Source organism: Leptosomus discolor, chromosome 6 (assembly GCF_034619465.1).
Source record: "Leptosomus discolor isolate bLepDis1 chromosome 6, bLepDis1.hap2, whole genome shotgun sequence".
Taxonomy (NCBI): Eukaryota; Metazoa; Chordata; class Aves; order Leptosomiformes; family Leptosomidae; genus Leptosomus; species Leptosomus discolor.
In genome coordinates this window covers 63,554,203-63,577,860 of record NC_141396.1, presented here as the reverse complement: position 1 = coordinate 63,577,860, position 23,658 = coordinate 63,554,203, and the positions used below count along the sequence as shown (strand labels likewise).

General features: G+C 44.7%; 1 protein-coding gene across 1 annotated transcript; it reads left to right on the top strand.

Annotated features, from left to right (window-relative positions):
* Positions 1–7,246: 7,246 nt before the first annotated feature.
* Positions 7,247–20,291, top strand: SEC22C (SEC22 homolog C, vesicle trafficking protein). The gene is made up of 6 exons (XM_086466999.1): positions 7,247–7,428; positions 9,621–9,784; positions 11,702–11,884; positions 17,547–17,665; positions 18,258–18,323; positions 20,091–20,291. The coding sequence occupies exons 1-6, from the start codon at positions 7,247–7,249 to the stop codon at positions 20,289–20,291; spliced, it is 915 nt and encodes a 304-aa protein (XP_086323125.1).
* Positions 20,292–23,658: the final 3,367 nt, after the last annotated feature.

Sequence of the window (23,658 nt, the reverse complement as noted above, 5' to 3'; positions counted from 1 at the left end):
TCCCAAACACATCTTTTTCCCCTAAAGCAAGATATTTCATTCACCAACAGGAAGAATCCAAAGCAGCAACCCTCAGCGGAGATGAAATCGGATTGTGAAAGAAGCCAGACCCGTACCAGCGTGATGAAATGTTGTGATGAGGAGTGGAAGCTGTCAGAGCAACAGCAGAATGTCAATGGTTATTCATTGCACGTGGTGCCCTGCAGGGCTGCTATTGCTTAGAAACAGCAACAACTTGATTACACTCCGATAATGTCCCCATCTCAAGATTTGTGAACCTCCCATGTTCCATAACTGATTTTTTTTTTTTTTTTACTTTTAATTCTGTTTTTTTCCAGCTGAACATCCTGTGAGAAGAGTTCGTGGTGTTTTACTGCCACAATGCCCACAATAAGGCACAGGTATCATCCCAGATGCAGAGCTTCCTGACTTTTTTCTATGCCTGGCACCACCAGAAGGATGGAAGGAGGTAATCTACTTTGAATCCCAGTTCATCTTCTGCAGCAGCTCTTAATCAAAAAGAAAAATCCATCTGTCACCTAGGACGCACAGCGGGACTGAGTTCCTCTTGAAGCACCAGCACAAGAACAGAGCTGGAGAGCTTTTATTTCCACCGACAGCTTCCAGAAGAGCCTGGTAAGACTGCTTCATGTTCGACCTGGGTGTCCAAGCCTACGTGCGCTGTGTCTCCGTGAAAATCCCACCGTTTCCCTCCCTCCCTTGGCTGCGGCGTGGCCTCCGCTGTGGCTCCCACAGCCTCGGCAGGACCAGTGCTCCCACCGAGACTCACTGATCTCACTGCGGTTCTTCTTCAGGCCCACGTACGGCCCTGACCGCGGGTGTGACGACCCGCTCTGGGCGGGCTCTGGGGGCCGCCGCCACCCCGGCCCGGCGCTGAGGGAGCCGCCGGGGAACCCACCGCAGCCCGCGGCCTGGCTCTCGCCACCCCCAGCAGCCAAGGCCCAAGCCCGGCCCGCTGCTGCCTCCGCGGCCTGACCGCCGCGTCCCCCGGGGCCCCGCCACCCCGGAGCCGTGCTCCCCGCCCGGGGGCATGTAACGGGGCCGGGGCTCCCGTACCGACTCCCGACCGGCCATCCCCGGCCTCCCCCGTCCCGGCGTGCCCCGCGCCGCGGCCACTCTACCCGCCGTCTCGGTGGGCGGAAGCGGGCGGGGTGGGGTGTGTTGTGGCGCCGCCGCCGCCGCCGCGCCGTGGGAGAGGCCCCGGGCCGCGGCGAGGGGCGGGGGAAGGTGAGCGGCGGAGGGGTCCCGGGTGAGGTCTCTCCTCCTCCTCCTCCTCCTCCTCCTCCTCCTCTGTCCCCTTTTGGGTCCCCGGGAACAGAGGGTTGGTGGGGCGGGGCTGAGCCGTGCCGCTCCGGGGGGCGGGGGGGTGTGTGTGGTGTCTGAGGGGGTGTGGGGGGAGAGATGGGCCTTGAGTGGGGGAGCTGGGGGGGGGGGGGGGGGGGGGTGAGCAGGGGTGTGTGGGGTCTTCTGGCAGGGGAGTAAGGTTTGGAGTGGGTGAGGGGGGTGTGGGGAGGTGATGAGGGGAGTTGTGGTCTTGGGGGATGTGAGGATGGGGCCGGGGGGGGTGTGTGTGTTGGGGTGGGGATCCTGTCGTATGGATGATTTGGGGGCGGTGTGTGTGTTGGGATGGGGATCCTGTCCTATGGATGATTTGGGGGTTCGTTGGAGAGCTTGAGGGGTGTAGGAGGAGGAGGGCTTGGGACTCTGAGGAGGGCTTGGGTTGGGCTGGGGATGGCTTAAGGTGAGCTGGGGTAACATGAGGGTTTGGGAACTGTGGGGTCGGGGTAGGATCTGGGGGTGTCTGGGTGCTTGAGGGGTGTATGGGGGAGACTTGTCAGTACAGAAGAGTGCCCTGCTGAGGGGGGTGGCTTTCAGGGTGTCTGGGTTTAGTGAGGTGTGTGGGAAAGGGGTGCTTTTGGGGGGTTCGGGACTCTTAATATAGGGAAGAAGAGAGGTGGATAGAGTTTAGGTATGTATAATGTGAGTGGAACAGGATGGGTATGGGAAGGGTCCTTGGTTATGTGGGCTGGTGAAGGTGCAGAGGTGAGCTGGTGGGCTTTAGGAGGCTTCAGGGTACAGGTTGGTGGGGGTGGGCATGTATTTAGGGACAGATAAGGTGGCTGATGTTTCTGAGAGGTTAATGTAGAGGGAGAGCTTGAGAGCCTTACCGAGTTGTTAGGGTGTGGTTTGGGCAAGGGTTAGGAGGAGTGTCAGTTGGGGCAGGTGGGGAAGCTGAATGTTGGGGCTGAAGTTTTGTGTAACGTGCGTTATTGCTGGTAGTTCACAGGAGTATGTGTAGACAGGAGATTTGTGACGGTGAGTGTTTTCTACATGCTTCCCTTTGGGGATAAGAATAAAGCCTGTAGGATTTATGGGAGCCTATAGGCTCTTGATATCCACAAATCCTGTTTTGAAGGTTGAGATAGCGTCGTGCTTTCAAATTGTTGTTTAATCGCTGCTAAATCTGGAGAGTGTCTCTTGTTGCGCTGTAGGTCTGGGATATCTGTAGCTTGGTCAGCACTGCTGTGAGCATTGAGGGAGACCAGTTGGGAAGAAGCAGACGGATACAGTTACTGCAATCGTAGAAGATGAGAAAATTAACAGCATTTCAGCTTTGCTTTTTTATATATGTGAGAAGAGGATAAAATCCACCCTGTGATCCTGCGGAGAAGTAGTAGTAACTCTCCGTCATGAGCCATGTCTTGATCCCTTTTCTCTTCTTGTTGGTTGAGGCCAAACCCAGCACTTGAGCTGCAGCTCTGTTACATGTTTTGTGTTTGACTGAGTCAACCTGAATCTCTTGTGTTTTGGCCTCCCACCTGTATCTGTCGGTGACTCCCTCTGAAGGCTCACTGCCTGAGGAAAGATGCACGAGGTGCAGTAGTTACAATCATGTATTGAGCTATCATGTGTCCAAAAAACTTCACAGGCTGCTTCAGGAGCCTCCTGGACTGTGGTAACATTCACCAAAGCTTTCTGCTTTTCCTTCAGTAGGAGGATCAGAACTTGGCCAAGTAGTTGGATGTTGTTGGGTTTGAAACTGTCCCACGTGCCACCTCTAGAAAGAAGGGAAATGTGACTCTGAACGGGGAGAGCAGATGCATGCTTGAGGGAGATCCTGGTAACAAGACATTCCTTGTTAGGGTTACACCATTCTTAGAAGGAAACTTCTGCTTTTGATAGTTAGATAAAATGATTTCTTGAGGAATAGTATTTTAAAAATAATTCCCTCCATGGACTATGTTCTGGTTTGCATTTGCTTTCATAGCTTTTTGAGTACATTGTTTTCCAAGTGCAGACAGTAAGGTGGGAGTTTGTCTCGCAGTTGGAGTCTGGTGCCTGTGACTTTGGTCTAATCTTCTTATTTGGAGGAGCTTGCATAACCGTGGAGTAAAGTGTAAGAGGTCTGATTAAGGCTGCCTTAATAATCCCTGCGTAGTCACTGGAGAGAGTTGGCTGCTGCTTGTTGGCTCCTACTTGGGAAGTGAGGGGTGGAGGAACTGCGCTTCGGAGAACTTCTTGGCTGCCTGCTGTGGGAATACCCTGAAGAGTCTTGTTCGTCCTAGGGCTGGTAAAGGTGTACTGTTCATGTGAGTCTTACACTTAACAGTGCCCTTCGGAAGGGCTGTTAGATGTACAGGTGCTTCAAAGAATGAAAACACAACCCTTGTTTACTTCAGTCGTAAATTATAACTTGTTTTTCTGAAACAGTCGCTTAAAATATTTCTCAAGGGTTTGCCTGCTTTGTGCCAGTAAAATAGCTGGCCTGGCGTGGTGGTGTTAATTCTGAATACAGCCAGATTTGATATCTGCTTAATCGAAAGACACAAGGACATTGTCAAAGTTCGGGACCCGAGTTCAAAGGCCTGCCACGTGAAGTCAGTTGCAGATACTTTGGGCCGCTAATCATACGCAAACAGAAGGAGACTGGCGGAGGGAAGGGTGGGTCAATCTGAAATGGTAAGATCGTGGATTCACTTGGTTACGTGCATGGCTCGATCAGTCCAGTAAGTCGTGATGGTATGCGTCTGCTTACAGGTGATGTGGCAAAATTGGCTTGTAAGTAACTAAACTTTGAAGGGAGCTGCCATTAGTGCCTATTATTTGCCACGGGCACAAAACACCTTCTGATGTTGCAAGTCACAAGAGGCTTGTGGAAAAGGAAAAAGAAACCCCAAAGCCCCGTGGAGGTGCGGTGCCAGAGCAGGTGGGCTGGGGGAGTGTGGCGAAGGAAAGGAGCGGGCTAGGTGAGTCTGAGCGATGGGTGGTTGGTCGTGAGAGTTACGTGTGAGACAAGTAAACCTGTTGCATCAATTTATTTTTAGGCTTTGCCCTCCTCGGTGTAATGTTGGCTCTTGCCTCTTTTAGCTAAGCCTGTGCTACATTTGAAATAAACCCCTGAATTACAAAAAACTTCTAGATTTTTTTTTTTTTTTTTAACTCCTCAGAAGTCTTTACAGGTGCTGGTCTCAAATCTCACCCCTTTTTGCTCTGCTGGGGAGCAGGCTGTTACCTACACAACCATTCCGTTAGCCCATGTAAATGGGAGCTCTGTAAGAAGCAGAACCAGTGAACGCATTTCCAGTTGCTTTGCCCCGAGGTGGTGCTCACCTGCTCTCCGTTAAGATCCGAGTCACTGTGTCAACCTTTCTCTCAGTGGGGTCTTACCTTTCTTTTATACACATTTACCTACTTTCACCAAACCACGAGGCATGTTCGATATCTGTCCCACTTGCACTCACAGCTTGGTTGTATAAACCTCCTTTCCTTCGGCAGCAAAAGTGCAAATTCCCAGGCAGGTAGATTTAAAAAAATAAACCCAGGCTTTTGGACGAGTAGAGCAGTGACAGTCTGGTAGTACGATACAGCAGGTGTGTTCTCCCAGGAAGGAGCATTGACTCGTTTCTCCAGCGGAGTCTGGCATTTGATTTGGAAGTCTGCCTGATGGTGATTGATACCAGATCTTTTCAGAGGAGAACAGAGGATCCCTCTGATGGGCAGCTGCTCTTTAATGAAAGCCTTATGCCCTGAAGCGTGAAGGTTTGTATGTCTTGGAAAGCTGTGTACCTTTGTATGTGCAGTTGGTTACCTATAGGTGATGCTGTCCCCAGTGGTGAATATATATATATTTAATCGTAAAGGCTTGCTGTTAGAGGCATAGTGAGTTGAGTAATTTCATAGGCTAAATAAATTTTAGAAAATCCCTGTGGTTTCTACATTCGGTGCCTTTCCATTTTTCCTGGTCATCTTCTGGCTGTTTCTGAAAGGCAGGTGGGAATGTTCAACTATTGCCTCTGTCGGGTCTGGCTGGCGGGACGTTTTGGAGTTCTGCTTCAGCAGCATCACCAACCATTGACCATAAAACTGTGCTCTTCTGAGCAACTGTACTTGAAAGTCGGCTGTGTTAAAGTTGGTGTTTCTGAGTTGGCCATTTTCTGTTTTCTTTTCACTTTTCTGTTAACGTGTAAGCAGCTTTCTTCACTGTTTTTCCCATGGCTACAAGCACAACACACTGAGGATTGATGTGATGTTTCAAGTTGACGTGTAATAACTTTGATTTTTGTTGAAATTCTTTTTGATGACTGCTAGAATGAAGTTAGGGAGCTTAGTTTGATTTTACAACTCAAATGACTGCCAGAGAAGAGCTGTGAGAGGGGGTAGTGGAAGAAAGTAATCATCTCGTTCTTCTTTCATCTCCACGTAAAAAGTTCAAGATAACACTTTCCAAGCGCTGTGTAATCTTCTGTAGTTTTAATTTGCTTTTCTAAGGAAACAAGTTATGTGCAATTATGCTTTTTGTCAGTTCCTCTGACAATTCTTAGTTGTTTTAACATGCTGGCAAATTGCAGCTGCCTTTGACATAGGGATAGTTCCTACAAATTGTGTGGAAGTGATTCCCATGGAGCAGAAGTGAGACCCTCTTAGTGCTGCTTGTGGTAAGAACTCGACTCTTATTAGACATTAGAGCAGCTCTGCAGGCAGGAGAGTTTATGAGTGCCTGAGGTAGAAGAGGCTTTGCTCTCTTACCTTCTTAGACAAAAAAACCCACTTGATGGTCTGTGATGACACACATGCTTCAAAGGAACTTTGAGCATCGTAGGGAATTGTTTGATACAGGGCCGTTTAAAGCAGTCATTCCCTCTATCAAAAGTTTGAGTTCACAGTGTGAATTTTTTTTTTTTCAATTTTATTTTTGTTTTTTCCTGTTTTTATGTAGTTTGCCTGAAGCAGAATAAATACCTTTTTTTTTTTTTCCTTAACTTGTTTGTGATAATCACTTAAAGTCTTCTGATGGAGAGCTGCTGTTTTGCAGGAAGCTGGGATAACTTACAAAGAGTGACTGGGACGTCAGAAATACTCTGTGTATCATTGCATAGTGTCTTTGAATGCATCTAGGAGTTGATATATTGGATAAGAAAATGAGTTTGTTTTCCTTTAAACAAAATATTTTCCAGGCTATGTTTACCCTGCATGGGAGACCTCATGTTGTAGCTCAGTATGTACGTGTAGGTCATTAGTTAAGTTTTCTAAAACATTCGTTATGGTTGTCTTTCAGAGATTATGTGAGCTGCTGCGTTAGTCTTCTAATACCTTGCACTGGATACTCATGGTATGTCTGAAGGACAGATCTCTTGTGTATTCTGAATCTACCAGGTAAATCCCAATAATAACTTTTCATGGGAGATTGTGACCGGTTAAAAAAGTAAGAAGTCAAGAGCGGGCAACTTTTATTCTATATTTAGTCCTAACTGATTCTGTAAAAGGAGCCTGACAGGCTGTACTCTCAAATTTATTTTTGTATTTGTGTGTTCTGCTAGAAAATCAGGTAACTGCAGCACTAAGGCGACTGTGTGCAACACTAGTCAAGATGCAGCATGTCAGTGGGAGTTAGCCAGTTTCCATAAATACCTTTGAGAACTTTACTCAGCATTTCTGATGCTTGAGGTAAAGCAGAGGGAGGGAAAATAGTGCAGGTAGGTAATTCCCCTGTCAAATCCCCTGCCTCACCTTTTTGTCTGAGAGAGCCATGACCGTTGAGAACAGTTTGATTGCCTTTCAGTGGCGGTGGTGTTACAAGAGGTTCTGATCAGGAGCGGTGGTGAATAAACCCTTACCTCGACGTATTTCTGGCTGGCATATTGGGTTGTAAGTAACTAATACCCCATCCACTAACCCAATTGAGTATTTCCTTTTCAGGTTGTCCTCATGAGTACTCCAGTGGAGAATGTCCATGATCTTCTTTGCCTGTGTGGTGCGAGTGAGGGATGGACTTCCCCTCTCAGCCTCCACAGATTTTCATTTCAACCAGGACTTTCTGGAATGCAGAAAGAGATTGAAGGCGTTGTCCTCAATTCTGGCGCAGTATCCAAGCCGGGGCACGGCAAAAGGACGTCACCTTAGCATACAGTAAGTCCCTACTTTGGTTGGGTTTTAACTTTAATTTTTGAAATGATTGTTCTGGGGATTAATTGAACTTTAGGTATATTCTTTAGTGCCTAATGCAATCTGAACTCCCACTATGCGTGTCCAGATTGCAGCCTCCAGGCAGCACTTTGAAACCTTATTTCTCAGCGCCCAGCCACACGGCTCCTGCTCAGTTCAGTAAGCATGTGTTGAGTTTACTTATTTTAGTTGTCATTTTGTGTAGCAAATGCTTTCTGCTCGATGGGCAGTACTTGTTACTGTCAGCAATTGGACTATCTTGGACTTCTACGAGTACCTTCTAAGATGGGATCCTAGGGCCTAGGCATTAGTTTAGTCTAAACCCCAAACCCTTTTCCTCAGTGACTGGCAGGTCTTGCTGGTGCCTTCTTTGAGGCCCCTGCAGTTCTGCTTCTGGCTTGCACAGAGCTGCCCTGACCCCCCCCGACACACTGCCCACTCTGCTTTCTGCATACCAGCAGGTTTCAAGTCTCTGGAAGCTCTGGGTAGTGGACGTGTCTTGAGGAGGCCTGAAGCCTGCTGCCCACAGCCCGTATGGAGAAATGAGAAATCTCTGCTTTTATTTATCGGAGCAGGATCTGCTGTTCTTTGTTTTAAGAAATTAGGGTTTCATTCAGAGATGAGAGTTTTCGTTTACTGTTGATTTTAGTTTGGTTCTGAGAATGACTTTTAGCTTGCGATGGCGTTTCTGGTTTGCAAATGTAACAAAACTTAAAGTGACCCTGAGCTAAAACTAAGTATCCTTTTTTGGGGGAGTGGTGGGAGAAGGAAGAGACACGAACTTACACTGGAAAAGCAGAGATTAGCATTTTAATGCCTTTTCCCTCAAAGCGAACTTATGCCCTTTAATGCTAGCGGGTTCTTCTGCTTTTCATCTTCTGTGGTCTCTGCAGACGGAGCTCTGCATCTGGCTCTGAAATGAGAAGAGTGCAAACAGATAACGTGGCAAAAAGGCTATAAATTATTCCCAACTGGGAAAAGGTAGTTTTACGCAGGCCTGGTGTTGATCCTCGGCTGTGAGCTGGGGACGAAAGGAATTTAGGGAACGTGCCCGGTGTAACTAGGCTGTAACGGAGCTACTCGCAACCGTAAATCCTGAGAACATAGTCTTAACGAATAAATAAAAATGTGATTAAAAAAAAAGAAACCAAAAGTATTTCTATGTGAGAGGGGTGAAACATATAACTAGTACAAAATAGAGAAAATACAGAGAGTGTGTGATTGTTCAGCTTCAAAACTGAGGTTTTATGCAGAATTATTGCTGACAAATGGCTAACCTGTAAGGGAAGGTTGCCTCAGTCTTCTTCCAGAGGTAGTTATGACTGTTGTCCCCAGTTATGCTGGGGATTGTGAGAGTTTAGCTGTCTGCAGTGTGGGTGCTGACATCCAAACTAGGTGCCCTGACTCCCGTCTTATTTAGTGAAGCCGAGACGAGAGTGATTTCGCTCATCCTTAAGTACGCACCTACATTTCGGTCAGATGAATCCCTTGTGAAGCTTCCTAGAAGGTTTTGGGCCATCTGTAAGTGGAAACTGCTGCATAAGTACGGCCTCAGTGTTAGAGGGACCCACTTTGGAGTTTTTATTGTGCTATTTCTGATACAAACTCGTCTTTATTTGTTACAGCTGACTGAGCAGTAACTGTGTTTGAATGTCTTGGTTTGTGCGAGATAACAAATATCTCTTGCTGTTAATAGGAAGGTGTCATATTCAAGGGGAGGCAGGAATACATCTGCTTGCTTCCTGTGGACAAGCTTGCTTGGTTTTACTTCTGTTTGTGGAAAGCCACGGTGTTTTCTTTCACAGTCTTCTTGCCTGTCGTGTTTTCTGGCCATCTCTTTTCTTATTAACATGATTTAAAGCCAGCCTGGGAAAAGAATGTCCTCAGTTTTTACTGATGTAGCGATTTAACAAAATCTGTATTGTGGTCTTTGGTATGCCGAGGCATACTGAACGAGTTAAGGCTGAGTGTTAGATCCACAGGACTGTTACAGCAGTGCGACCGATATATTTTTTGCAGTCTGCTCTTTCAGCGCAGTCTATACATTTTGTTTTGGCAGAAAGCGCAGTTTCCTTCTCGTGTTCAGCATGACTTTTACCTTTTTATGTTGATATTACTCTTTTTTTTTTTTTTTTTTTTTTAATTTTCTATTTCAGTTTCCTTTCTTCCGGGGATATTGCCTGCATGGCAATCTGTTCCAGCAATTACTCAACCATCATGGCGTTTTGCTTCCTGGAAGAGCTTCAGTGGGAATTTGCTGCTTCCTACGATACAACAAGCATCAGTTTAGCTTCCAGACCATATGCTTTTCTTGAATTTGGTTTGTAACTTTGTTCTCTATTAGTAAGAATTCTGTGCCTCCTGCTTTTATGGTATTAAGCAATGTCTCCTGGCCAAAGCCTGATCATAAAACCGAATCTCTGTGTGTGTGTGCCTTCGCGTGCATGTGTTGGAGGAGGGGGAGATCTTGTAACTGCCTTAAACTCTTAGATTGTTGGTTCTGCGGTTCCTGAGAGCCGCTGTAGTAGATGAACAAAATGCTGTGGTGATTAATAAACGAGCACAGAAGAAGAATTCCACATCTCAAACACTTTCTAACTTAATTAAAAAAATCTGACAAATGGAGACAGATGGGTACAGGAAAAAAGGGAGACAGAATAGATTATTATGGGCAGCTTTGCTTCTGGCGTGACTTAGATTCACATAATACTTCGTAATTATGCCTGGTGTTTCTTTTTTAACCTGGTATAAATGGTGTTCTTGCCAAGAAGCAGCTGCTTTACCGAACCTTGCACCTTTGAAAAACACAATTCCCTTGTAAGGGGAAACTTTTCTGGGAAAGGAGAAGCTATTGCAGGGAGTTAGCGCACTTCTATCCAAATTTTGGTAATAATGTGAAACTGGCGCTTAAAAGATTGAGAAATCCACAAGGAAAATGTATTGTACAGTCACCTTGGTTTTTGGGTGGATTCCCTTCAGGGCACATTCCAGGCATGATGTAATTTTATACTGAGATCCAAATTACTCCTTTTTTTAAATTGAGTAGGAATTTTGGAATTTCTAGCTTTTTTTAATTGCATAAGGCTCTTTTTAAAGAAAAAAATGCAGTTTTGTCTTCATTTTTACTATTATAGTGTACTTTGTTGCAGAGCCTACCTAAGGTTGCTGTGTGATTTTTTTTGTTTTGTTTTGGTTTTTTCCCTTTTTTTTTTTCTTCTTCTTTCCTGCGTTTGGATCTAAGATGTACTTGGTACCTAAGATCTTAGCCTTTTGCCTGGCAGTTACAGATAATTACAGCAGGTTGACTTAAGGTAAAATACAGGATTTTTCTCTAAGGAATACTTACAGCAGTCTATTCTAGCACAACATAAAGTCCTCCTCTGTGGTCTCAAAACTCGTGCTGAAGCTATTACATACGTATCATATCCAGTAGAAGCTGTGGTCAACCTGTGCAAGTCTTCTAGTTAACAATACCTTAAGGATATGGACTTTACTTATAGGATATCTTGGCAAAATAAATGTTTCTGCATTTAATTTCCCAAAGCGTTTGAAATAACTTAAATTTGCCAATGTCTTGCCCAATTAAATAGGAAGTGGCAATATCCACAGTGAGGTACTTCAGCTCTGGAGATGTGAGCAATTCCTACTCAGGCAAATTCTCTGCTTAGTCTCGGTGCAACTCCTGTCAAACCAGCAGCCTCATTTGTGGAATGGGATTTGCTTGCAAATGGTGTTAAATTTAAAGTGTGGGAGGTGAAGCAGGGTGATCTGTACGTAGAGCTGTGGCGTGGATGTTGGTGGAATCACTGTGGAATCACCTCTACCAGTCAGAGCTGCTTCATGGCTCAAATATATGTTAAATTAATGTATTAGGAAAAAACCTAATCCTTGATGTTGTTAAAAGACAATGTGGAATTGCTTCTCATGGTAGTTCATGGATAGCTGAAGGTATGTGTTGACATCTACCCTGGAATATGAAAGCTTGTTTTCAGTCCACCAGCAGGCAGGATGTTGAGATTTGAAGTATCCAGAAGGGAGTGGGTACGATATAAAATACCTAGGAGAGGTACTTTTGTTCCCTAACCAGTGGTGGAGTTTTATACCCGAAACTAATAAGAAAAGAAATGAAGGAGGAAATGAAAATCAATCAAAAAAGAATGCTGTGATTTGATTAATAATTACCTGAGGCACTTAACTTTCACAGAGCTAATTGAAGCGTGGCTTTACATTGTTTCAGATGACGTCATTCAGAAAGTGAAATACCATTTTAACGGTGCGAGTGGCTCTCAGACAAAGGCCAACTGGGAGAAAATGGAGGAGGAGCTGAAGTTCCATCCCCCGGTGCAGCTGAAACTGGAGGACACGGAGCTGATGAACGGGGTGACGAACGGTGGGCTCGCAGGCGTGCATGTGGAGGTTGGTAAGTCACTGCTCCGCGGGTGGCTGCCGGCTGCGCCAGCTGAACTGTGCAAACAGCACAAAACCACGTCACAGCAGTCGTTTGTTCCGTGCTGAGGAATGTACACGTGTGGTCAGGTGTGTGAAACCCAATGTACACATGTAGGCCTGTGTGTGAAGCCAAATATATACGTGTAGTCAATGTGTGTGAAACCAAATGTATACGTGTAGGCATGTGTGTGAAACCCAATGTGTATGTGTAGGCCTGTGTATGAAGCCCAATGTGTATGTGTAGTCATGTGTGTGAAGCCCAATGTATACGTGTAGGCCTGTGTGTGAAGCCCAATGTACACGTGTAGTCATGTGTGTGAAGCCCGATGTACACGTGTAGTCAGGCGCGTGAAGCCTGATGTACACGTGTAGTCAGGCGCGTGAAGCCCAAGAAGAAAGGCTGCCTTTCTGTCACAGTAAACAACACCCTGTCCTTACATTGTAGCACGTGGGCGTCAGAGCCTTCAAGGACTCGTCGTAGCGCCTTGTTTTCCAGCCTTAGATCAGCTTCTCTATGGGGACAATTGGTTGTAACTGGACTTGACGTTTTCCATGTTAAATCCTGCTTTTAAAGCAGTGGCTTGTTAAATTGTCTATGACAAAAGAAGCTCCGCTAATTCATTGCTTCTTGCAAGCTCTAATGGAAGGTACGTAGTTACAGTCTGAATGAGTTGCTTCAACCTTGAGGAAGGGAAAGATGAGAAGAAAATGAGCTGAGGGTAAAACTCTCATTCCCAGACTGTCTGTCTTGGGTTGTTCTCCCCTCTTTGCTTTCTCCTTTTACCTTGTTCTTTAATGTTTAATGCATTTGACTGAAATTCTGAGAGAGGATATGTATGTCTGTATAAACAGCACACAGAGGCTTCACAAGGGACCTTTTTGTAATGATGACTGACATTTTTGCCTGCTTTTAGAAGTACTAGCCTTTTGTTGTAAAACTGGTATCTTCTTATTTGTGTTTCAGTTGCATAAAGTCCTCTCTACTTCCTCTACAAAATGAAATCATGGAATTTTAGTTTCATTTAGGTTGGAAAAGACCTTTGAGGTCATGCAGTCCAACTCTAAACGTAACACTGCCCAGTCCACCACTAAACCATGCCCCTATTTTAATCCTGTTAGCGTGGCAGTTTAAATGCAGCTGGAGTGCCATGAACTTGTATTTCCTCTTTTTTTGTTGTTGTTCTTGGCTTATGAAACACTAATAAAATTAAGCTGCAGTCGCTCAGTCTTATTGCTTCTGATGGATGAGCTGGAATCTGATCTGACGTAGGTATTTTAAGTTAAAATATAGAGGGGCGGGGGCCAGGAGGAAGAAAAAATAGAATTGAAAGCATTTTGTTTGCAAGTCAGATTGTTGAGCGCTCCTCAGAACTGTGCTTGAAGGTTAAATATTTTCATGATGTGACAGGGCTTAGAAATTTCTTTGCGCTAGTGTGAGCGGTTTCAGTGCCAGTAACCATTCACCAGCTAGTCTGCGTCCGCAGATCAGAAATACATTTTCAGTTCCTCTGTATTCTTAATTGCTTTCTTTTACTTTCCATCTGGCTTTGTATTTCTGGCTGTTCTCTCTGGTCTAACCCAAATACTCTTACAGATTGTTCTGCCTTTATTTTAAGGATCACGTTTCTGGTCATCTGTTTCCCTCAGCTGGAGTCAGCTTTCCTGGCTCGTCTCTCTCTCCTCGTCACTACCTGCCAGCTGAAGCCCGCTTTGCTGCTCTAAGTTTAGCTGGGTGGATAGTGCTTGTTCCCATATTGATGTTATTTATACTGTGGCTCTGCCGTACAGGAGGCTTCCTGAGCGTAGTTGGAGTGTTATGGTTGCAGGAGAGCAGAATTTAATTGTGTCTTCATTCTACAGGGAAGATAGATCAATCAATGGATTGAGTGAAACGTCAGCCTCCTTAGCTGGCTCCTGTCGTCTTTTGAGCGGTGTGATCACATCCCCTGGCTCTTCATTTTGGCCTGGAAGGAGTCTGAAAAGTCAGAACAGTTTTGTCCTTGTTAGTATATATGGGAACAAGAGGGGGGTTTCTCCTCTCTTGTTTCTCCTCTCTTTTTTTCTCCTCTCCTCTCTTTTTTTTCTCCTCTCCTCTCTTTTTTTCTCCTCTCCTCTCTTTTTTTCTCCTCTCCTCTCTTTTTTTCTCCTCTCCTCTCTTTTTTTCTCCTCTCCTCTCTTTTTTTCTCCTCTCCTCTCTTTTTTTCTCCTCTCCTCTCTTTTTTTCTCCTCTCCTCTCTTTTTTTCTCCTCTCCTCTCTTTTTTTCTCCTCTCCTCTCTTTTTTTCTCCTCTCCTCTCTTTTTTTCTCCTCTCCTCTCTTTTTTTCTCCTCTCCTCTCTTTTTTTCTCCTCTCCTCTCTTTTTTCTCCTCTCCTCTCTTTTTTCTCCTCTCTTCCTCTCCTCTCTTTTTTCTCCTCTCTTCCTCTCCTCTCTTCCTCTCTTTGTTCCTTCCTTTGGTAGCCCAGTTCTTGCTAGAAAGACACCAGCATCGTATCCTTGATCAGCATCTACACAACCTCAGGCGTTGTTGCAGAAGCCTCACCTTGTGCCTCCACACGGGCACAGCTGATAAAGCTCCAGAGGACGGTGGGGTGTGCATGCAGACGAAATGTGAAGTGCAAGTAGCTTTCTGTGAAGAGGGAGAGTTTTCACATCAGAATTGCCTCTGTGAAGTAGAAGAACAACTTGTGCTTTTTGTCCTGTAACCACGCTGTTAAATTATGCAGCACTGTGCTCCCCTTGATGAACGTCCTTAGTCTTTTGCAGGCACACAGGGAGTCCGCCACAGAGTCCTTTTTAAGGTGTTTTTTGAAGATGTCTCACATCTCTTGTCTTTTGTGTGCTCGTGTTTTATTTTAAAAGGATGGCGTCTGATTTCGTTTTTCGCTCCTGGTGCTGTCTTTATCTGGAGCTTTGCGTGTGTGACTCATTATCAAACCCTTGCGCTGCGCCTTGAAGAGCCAGAATGGAGCACGGCGCGGGCATTCATGGCAGTCTCTGCTCAAATAGCCAGAAGCCTCTGCTCAGAAAATCTTTTATAGGCAGAAGTTTCAGTTTCTTCATTGTGTGAGGGTGTTCTCACAGTATTGTTGTGTACACGGTCAAACCTGCAGATGCTTTTTTCCTGAGTGTTAAGTAATCTGCAATCCCCAGAACAGCTTCTGTGTGGTTCTCGTACTGTGGAGCGCACAAATTTCTACTTGAAGAGTCAAATCCGTTTGAATCCAGCTTAGCGTTTGATTGTGCTTGTGCAAAATTGTGCTGCCTTGGACTAAGCGCGCTCGCACTCTCTTGTTCCCTTATTAAATATAGTAAGTGATTCGAGTATGAAATTCTGTTTTTAAAAATATGATTGAATTCACACAAGGAAGCGTAATCATTTCTCCCTGGTAGCACCCATCTCACTTGTTCTGTGCAATTCCAGTTTGAGAATTAAACCTCAAAATGACATAGCAGAAATAAACCTCCACGGCCAACAATTTAAAGATCAGTTTTCCCAGAATCTGAACCCTGAGCAACTGAGTGCTGTAATCTCCCCTGCATCTGTGACAGCAATTCTTCTTTATCCTACTGGACAAAAAAAAATGGACCTTTTACATAATATTCCATGCTGCAGAAGCAATATGGAGCGGCTTGCGTTGTTCCTCCCTGGGGACTGGGGCACGTGTAGTTTGCAAGATCCTGTACAATGGCTGACGCTTGTGCTTGTGATAATTTTTCTTTGTTTGAGAGACTCTGTGCCTCTGAAATAAACCTTAGAAACTAAGGGAGAAAACCCAGTCATCTTTATTAGGAAATTGCCGTGAGAGAGAGACACGTAGCTGCAACATTATTTAATTTATCACAAATAATGGGAAACTGAATACTCAGGTCAGTGGGTGAATAAACACGCTGTACAGCTTCTGTTCAGTGCGCTGTTTGGACTTAAATTCCACTGCATAGCAAAAAAATAAAGCTAAATTATCTTTGAATGCTTGCACCATTTATTTACACGACCATGTGTATGGCAGTAATACACAGTGATGTCACACCGTGTGACATGTATCAAACGGAATGAGCACAGTTCCTTCTGCAGCTGCTTTGGAGATGAAATTATGGAGGTGTGAGTGCGTGCCAGACAAATTAATCACACAGACACTTACCAAAGATACTCTATATCTCTGTATTAATGTGGCAGCAAAGTTTTTTACAGCCATTTATCAGAGTCTTCCTTGGAGGAGAAGACGCGGGTGTTTTCCTGTCTTAAACCATGCAGCACTGCGGTATCTAAGGTTTTGTGGTGCTTCATCTGTCACTGAAACGAAGCCAGAGATGATCTCTGCTGTGTTGCATCGTTTATTTGCAGCAGTCAGGAGCTGGTCATACCTGGACAAGGAGGCAGAAGATCCTGAGAGCCAGGGAGACTTCTTGAGGGCTCATTCGTTCTCTCCTGTGTCTTATGGGTGTCGGTGGCAGGAGAGGGTCTGGATTTGGTATCTGAGGTGCAAGTGACCCTTCTTGTTACCCTGACAGTGTTCCGTGGTGAGCTGAGGGCGGGGAGGGTACGGCAAGAAATGCAGGTGAGTATCTAGGTGTGGTGTCTGTTGTTGAGCTGGGCGGTATAGCTCGGGGAAAAACCAGATGAGCTTTTGGACACCCAAAACCCTGAGTGGGAAGTGGCAGATTCCAAAGTTAAATACACATTTATAATAATTGCCTTGACCTTAACTAGGAGTGCATCGTCCTGAAGAAATGGTATGTAGGGCTGTGGGTGTTAAGTAGCAGCAGTGGAGAAGGTGAGAAAGGAAGGAGACGGATCACTCGCTGCCCGTGAAACGTGGGCAGGTCGGGAGACAGGGAATGGTGATGCACTGTCAAATGTGGCTCCAAGGCCGACACCTGTAGCATCCAGTTTAATTGCTAGGCCTCAGTTTTGGCCACGTTTTTATGGGTTTGAGAGGCCCAGAGGTAAGAGCAGCGGTTCTGTGACACATTACTCCTCTGTGACTGGCTGGTATCATCTTGACGGCTCCTACAGCCGTTCCCAGCAGCAGAGCATCAAAGCCCTTGGCTCCTATAGTTGTGTTTTGGCAACTGCTTGATTAGGGTGAAACCAAATTGCTGTGTACCAGGCTGAACCCTCAAACTGTCGGTGGGAAGAAACACATGGTTGCCAGCTGGGGAAGAGCTGAATCACTCTCTTGCTTTTATGGGTGTCAGAAATCTGAGCTCTTTCCTAGACCTTTGGGTGCTTCAAGCCTCTAGCTTTTCTGCTGACCTGTGAAGGGTGTGAAGTATGCTAATCTGCTGAAATAAACAGTTGAAAAATATCTGTGTGCACCATAAAAGAAGACATTAAAGCCAGGTATCTCAAGAACAAATCCTGTTGCTTAATCTGACTAAAAAATACTCCAGAGCTCTTGCTGGTTTCTAGATGCCTGAAGAACAGAACAGTGTAACGCGACAACGACAAAAAGGTGTTTCTATTCATAATGGGTCTTCTCTGGAGCAAGTGTGAAAGGTTATAAAATGTTTAAAACCCTCGTAAGGTAATTTGAGTAGTTTTGTGTTAAGATTCAAAGTAATAGTGCAAACTTTCCCTAATGGTTGTGGGGTTTTTTTCTCTTTTTTTTTTTTTTTTTTTTTTTCTTTTTAAGTCCCTACTTACAGAATGCAGCGTGTGACTCCCCTGGGGATTCTGTCACTTGTTCTGAACATCATGTGTGGAGCTTTGAATCTCATTCGAGGAGTTCACCTAGCAGAGTATTCGTTTCAGGTAACCCTGATTGAATTGAAACCTGGAAATGAGTCAAAGGCAGAGAGTTGTTTGGGTAACCAGGTTAAGGGTGGCTGTTCTGCTTCTGAGTAGAGCGCACATCTTTCCCCAAGAAGTGTTTTGTTTGTCCAGGGAATGTACAATTGATTGCTCACCCGCTAGACCTCATGTATTCTGTTGTGTATCACGGCACATTGCGCTTATTCTTTTCTAGGAAGGTTAAAATTCAGAGAAATACTTCAGTTTTGCCAGGCTGGATTTATTTTTTCTTCCGTTTTTGTATTTTTGTTCTAGATGCTTTTGTGTAAATTTTTTCGAACAAATGTGAGACTGTAAACAACTTTTTAAAAGGAAATAGAAAAATAAGTGTCCTGATTGTATGGCAGCACAGTTTTATTTAGCAGGAATTGACACAGAAGCCTCAGTTCTCGGTATCTTGTTCAATGATACTGATCTTGCTGGTTAACACTGTTACAGTCAATCAGCTGGGATGAGAGGCACTTGATGAAATGTAGGGTTCTAAAATATCAGGCAGCACTTGCTAAAAACTGTAGCTGACGTGGTTGCTTGTCACTTCTTTTAATCCAAACAGGAGGACCATGAAGGAATTGGAAATGTGATAGCTTTTTTTCTACCTTTTCTAGCCTGTGTTTTTCAGGTAAGTTAACTGTAAATAAGATCCTTTCTGATTATTTTTCTATCATAATATACAAGAGAAAACACCTTTCGGCTAAGCAGAGGACCAGTTTGGTGGTTTGTATCCTACCTAGGTGATTCCACCGAGCTGTGCCAGTGAAGTGGCACAAAACCAGTTAAAGGCACGATTGGGCAAGCTGCAGTTGCAAGCTTTTTCAGTGCTTTCGTGTTTTGACACACCAAACGGAGCTGAGCGTGATAAGTAAGTGCTGGCCCAAAGGTGGTTTGTTTCCCAAACACCGTGTCTGACGGTGGCAGACTCAGTGGTGGGCTTTTATAGCATAACCACCTTGAAAGACTAAGCAAATATAGGGTAGCAACATTCTTGAAAATGTTCTTATTTACCTTCAAAATTGCTTTTACTTTTTGAGACAAATGTGGTTCCTGATTTCCTTAGATTTATTTTTTTTTTCCTAATGGGTTATTTTCTCTGACCTTATGCAGAGGAGTTTGAATGAGGGAAATATTCTGTGCTCCGAACAGATTCGTCCTGAAACATCCCTTAAATGCCCAAGACAGTGGTCCACGTGAGAGCAATAAGTTGTTTGCAAAATCTTTGGGTTTTAGCCTGTACATTGCAGGAATCTGCTGTGGTTGGGTTACTAGTTGACAGCGGGAATAACGTGATGCCTACAATGCATTCCTTGCTTTGTACTGTTGTGTTTGGCTAATGGTTTGGGAACCACTGTCTGAAGACTTCTGTTTATTTATGGTATTTAAAACGTGCAGAGAGGCTATAATGTGTTATATTGTAATATAATGTATTACTATATGTGACGTAATAGGTAGGATTTAGTGTCTTTCGGCCTTCTTACACCTCTGCTCACAGCAGAGCTTTAAGATGGAGATACTAATTTGGATCTAAATACTCGATGCAAGTCATTTGTCGCAAAGAACAGCTCTGTCCTGCTTTTTTGCAGTTAGTACCTGAAGCTAGGGAAACTAAAGACAGAAGAGTTCTCTCTTGCCCTTTTGATCTGTAGCAGTCATCTTCGCAAAGTGCTTGTGCATAAATTCAGCTTGTGCATACATTGAGCTCAAACGTGAAGCGCTTTCTACAGGCTCAGCTCTGCTTGTGGCACCAGCACAGTTGGAAACTGTGGCCTTAAGTGAGAAAGCACGATCTGTTACCTCCTGAGTGAAAAAAGGAACTCTTCTGCCAACGCTTTGAGGTTTTCGTTTTCTCCTGTAAGGGCTGTTGCTCTACACACATGCTTAGCAAATGGATCCCACCTGTTCTTGGATTTAAAAAGAGCCCAAAACCCCAGCTAAACCTCTTAGCAGAAATGATAGTCTTTCTACCAAGTCCAGTCTAGAGCCTGAAGGCCTTCATTTATCCCAAGAACAAATACGGCAGAAGCAGATTTGGGTTTGCTCTTTTCCTGCTTCTGAGCCTTTGTCTTGCAAAAATCCTGGGGGGGGGTTTTGAAAGCTGCCTCAGTTTTCGGGCTCCTTTGAATCCAGGCAGAGAGAGGCAGGAGGGACACCAGTTGTGCTGACAGACTTCTTGTGATATCTGTGCTTGCCCGGTGGGGTTTGGGTTGAGGCCACTACTCTGGCTCTCCTTGGAGGACCTTTGAGGGGCTGAAGGGAAGCTTGGAGCTTCTTGGTGATGGCTGCGGTGGCTGGCACGTGTGAGCAGCGTGGATGTGCCAGCAATTCCCAGCTGTGTCTCTTTGTCTGTATGGACGCAGTGTCATGCTAACATGTCTCTCTGGCCCTTTTGCAGTGTTACTTGTACCTCTTCTACAGCTCGGCGAGGAAGGTGAAGACATTCGTACTCTTCTTCTCCGTTTCTTTATGCAACATTTACCTGTACGGATTGCGGAACCTCTGGCAAATAGCCTTTCACATAGGAGTGGCATCTCTTGCTTCTTACCAGATACTGACAAGGCAACTTATGGAGAAACAACCTGACTGCGGAGTATGAAAAAGACTTTGGGTTTGCTACTCTATTACAACTCTTTTTTTTTTTTTGGTATTAAACTGGCCAAAAATAGCTTGGAGTATTTTTAGAGGTTTGTGACAACGGTTGTTGCAAGGAGGATGTTTCAGAGCACCTTGAAATAAAGTAGGATGCTGTAATCATGTCAGACGTGCGGCGAGGCACGTAGCTGTGTTTAACGGGGCGTGTGGCGATCGCGCGTGGGGGATCTTGTCAGGCGTCGTCGACAGGTGGAGGTTCTCCTCACCATAACCAGGCTTTTGCTCCTTGGCTGATACCATCCAGAGAGCGTTTTGCCATTTGTCTTACTGGCTTTGTAACAGTTTGGCAGGTCAGTGTCTTGCCCTGCCAATGCCTCTGAAAATATTTGAATAGTAAAACGAAGGTAAAGTGGTGGGTGACGCTTTTGTCTGTAGAATTTGTTAAGCGTTAGGATTCTTGGTAAATGTAAGTAAAGGAGTTGTTTGCCATGATTAGATGAGTTCAATATCAGTGGGAAAAATGGGGAGGATGAGCTTCAGGGTAATTTTTCAGGTTTTGAAGGAAAGGAAAAAGCTGTGGCTCTTTTAAAAACCATCAAGGCTATAAATATCTCCTGGCTAAACAGCGCATTGTAGTTGAGTACGTGCTCATTGGTTAATTGCAAATACGCTTGGGGCAGCATAAAAGAAACCAAGTGAATATAAGTGATCTTTCAGCTCAAGTGGCCTTTATTTCCTTGCTTAAGGTCACTCTTACTATAAGGGTAATTCCGTGTTTGCTTGGTCTGTAGGGATAATAAATCTTCCCAGCCTGCTTATGACAGGCCACTGACTCCTTCACCTTTTTTTTAAAAAAAATATGTACAGCTGGCGAGTAGAAAGCCATTCCCAGTAATGGAAAGCAAGAGCAGGTTCTCTTTATTCTATAAAACACCTTTAGTTAATGGTGGTGAGTTCTTACGCTGAGGTGAATTTATGAGTGTGCACTTTTGAAGAGAGTCCTCAAGAGCTGAAATCCTTAACCCCTGCTGCACTGGGTGTTCTGGTCTGGAAGGCGTTGAGGGGCATATGGGCATTTTAGAACATACAGGAATGATTGAGGCTGTCTGTTTAAAAGAAAAATGCATAGCATTTTGGTGCAGCTGTCCTTGAAGGGTTGTAGAGATTCAAATGGAGATGTAGTGAACTGTAGGTCTGTTATTGTGCAAGTATGGTCCTAGATTTTCTGGTTTGTTTTTTTTTCTTAGGAAACGGTTTTCTGGTCACCTCATTTCTTCCACCAGCCATCTCTCACCAAAGATTTCTTTTCCTCGCATAGGCTCTGCCTCTAGTGGTTGCAAAGAGCTTGACATGATGCAGAGTTATCTTCCTGAGTGTGCAGAAACGCTTAACAAAGTTACTTTCTTGCACCTCAGTGAATTTTCCTGAAATCTCATGATGGAAACGCGAGTTATCAGTGGACTGCTAGACCAGAAACCTGTGGTGCTGTACTTTGGAAGCACTTCTGTGAGGCAGCTGACAGCAGCAACAGCATCGATAGGCAGCCCGTTACAACCTGAGCAGCTTCTGGGACATCAAGAGACTTGTTGCCAGAGCTTTTTCCAGTAGCAAAATGAAGGTATTTCTCTTCCATCCCGTGTTAGCCCTTTACTGTAACCATAACGTAACGAAATCCTTTAAACTCTGAGGAATACTCAAGTAGGAATGACGGAGGAGTATTTTAGCCAGACAGCTAAGAAAACAGCTAGAGCTGTGTGTCATAAGGGAATACTCTTCTGTTATAAGGGAGTGGATTAAAATTGTTTGTCTGTCATTACCCCAGTTTTCTGCCGGAGCGTAGGTGGAGAACTGAAGCCGGAATTCAACCGTTGTCCTCAAGACACGCAGATAACCCCACAGCTGCAGGGGGTTTAACACCGGCAAAGCTTTCCGTTTCCGTGCTGTTCAGTCCTGCTTTTCCTTGGGGATACGACCCACCGCCCAGCTCCTGCCCCTTGAGCCTCGGGCTGGCTGAGGAGGACAAAAGAGCTTTGCTCTCTCTCCGCAGGCGTGGGTGAGGCCAGCCTGCTCTAGCCTAAGGCACGCGGAGCTTACAGCTGCGGCCTGGGGCCAGGGAACCGTTGCCTGCTTTTTATTTCTCCTCCTTCTGTCCAGCTGATGGGCAGAAACTGTAACGTTCCTGGTGCTTCCTGAGCATCTGGCTGCTGGCTTTAGGGCAAAACGAACACACCCCTGTGCCAGGTGATGTTAGCGGCAGCTCTGGCGCGAGAGGGGCAGAATGAGGCGTTTAGGTGGTTTGTGTAATTAATGTAATTGGGGTGGCTGAAGATCAAAATCAGCTTTTGTTTAATACTCTCTTTTTCCTGAAAATATTGCAGTAAAAGCAAACAAAACCAGCTGGTTCGGTTCTGCCTTCCGTGTAATTTTTTTTCTGTTCTTTGTGGGTTAGATGGAGGATGCGACTAGATCTTTTCTGCTGACTGACAGAGCTCTGCTTTGCTGTTGGTCTTAATCCCTTTGCAACCTTTTCCTTTCCCCCCTCCTAATACACATAAACCATGTTAAGGAATCGACGTGGATTAATAAGTGTGTGTTAGTGGCTGCGCGCTTGGTAGGCTGGGATTGTGATTCAGGGATGAGGCAGAGCACACGTAGTTTGACCTATTTTTTTCGTTGTTTTTTTTAATGTTAGTATTTTGAATGGCTTCTGTGTCTGGTAGTTTAAACTTTTTCTCCTGGTGAAACAGCAAGAGGAATAGAATAGTTTATCCCAGGGCTTTAAGATTTAATAAAAAAGAATGACTTGCAGTTTGAGTACATGAAATCTGACTCATAACGCAGGATTATGCCTGTGTTGAATCGAATCCCCAGGCGGGAATCCATCCCTTTTTGTTCGACTTTAAACTGTTTAATGTAGTTTGATTTGCATCTCCTTAATTCTGTCAGTTTTCAAGATAAGTCTTCTGGAAACTCTTTTCCTCACCCAGCAGCGCAACACAAGAAAATTGGTGAAGAATAAACTTCATTAATTTAAAGGTTTGCGGTGCTTAGTCACGTTATGAAGCTGATCATTTTCTGCAGTTGTTTTTTTTGCTTTCTCCCAAAGACCTGTTAAGTTTGTAGAAGGTGGGCTGGTACCTTTTTAGACATTTTTGCACTGTGTTAATAATCAAACCTGTGTAAATGTGTATAAAAGTAATTTTGCATGTATATGTATATATGTACATATATCTAATAAATGGCTTTTTTGTAATGGTTGTCTTCATTTATAGTTTGGAAGTAGCTGAGTGTATTAGAAACGAGGTAGATGAGCCATTTCATTTATGTACACATCCGTAGCGTTTCACGTGACAGGGTTCAAAACATTTCAG

Excerpts from the sequence above, each read along its gene's own strand:
- SEC22C (XM_086466999.1), top strand. The coding sequence starts at position 7,247 with ATGTCCATGATCTTCTTTGCCTGTGTGGTGCGAGTGAGGGATGGACTT. Across the intron at positions 11,885-17,546 it reads AGGCGTGCATGTGGAGGTTG|TCCCTACTTACAGAATGCAG; the intron begins GTAAGTCACTGC and ends TTTCTTTTTAAG. Across the intron at positions 17,666-18,257 it reads TAGCAGAGTATTCGTTTCAG|GAGGACCATGAAGGAATTGG; the intron begins GTAACCCTGATT and ends TAATCCAAACAG.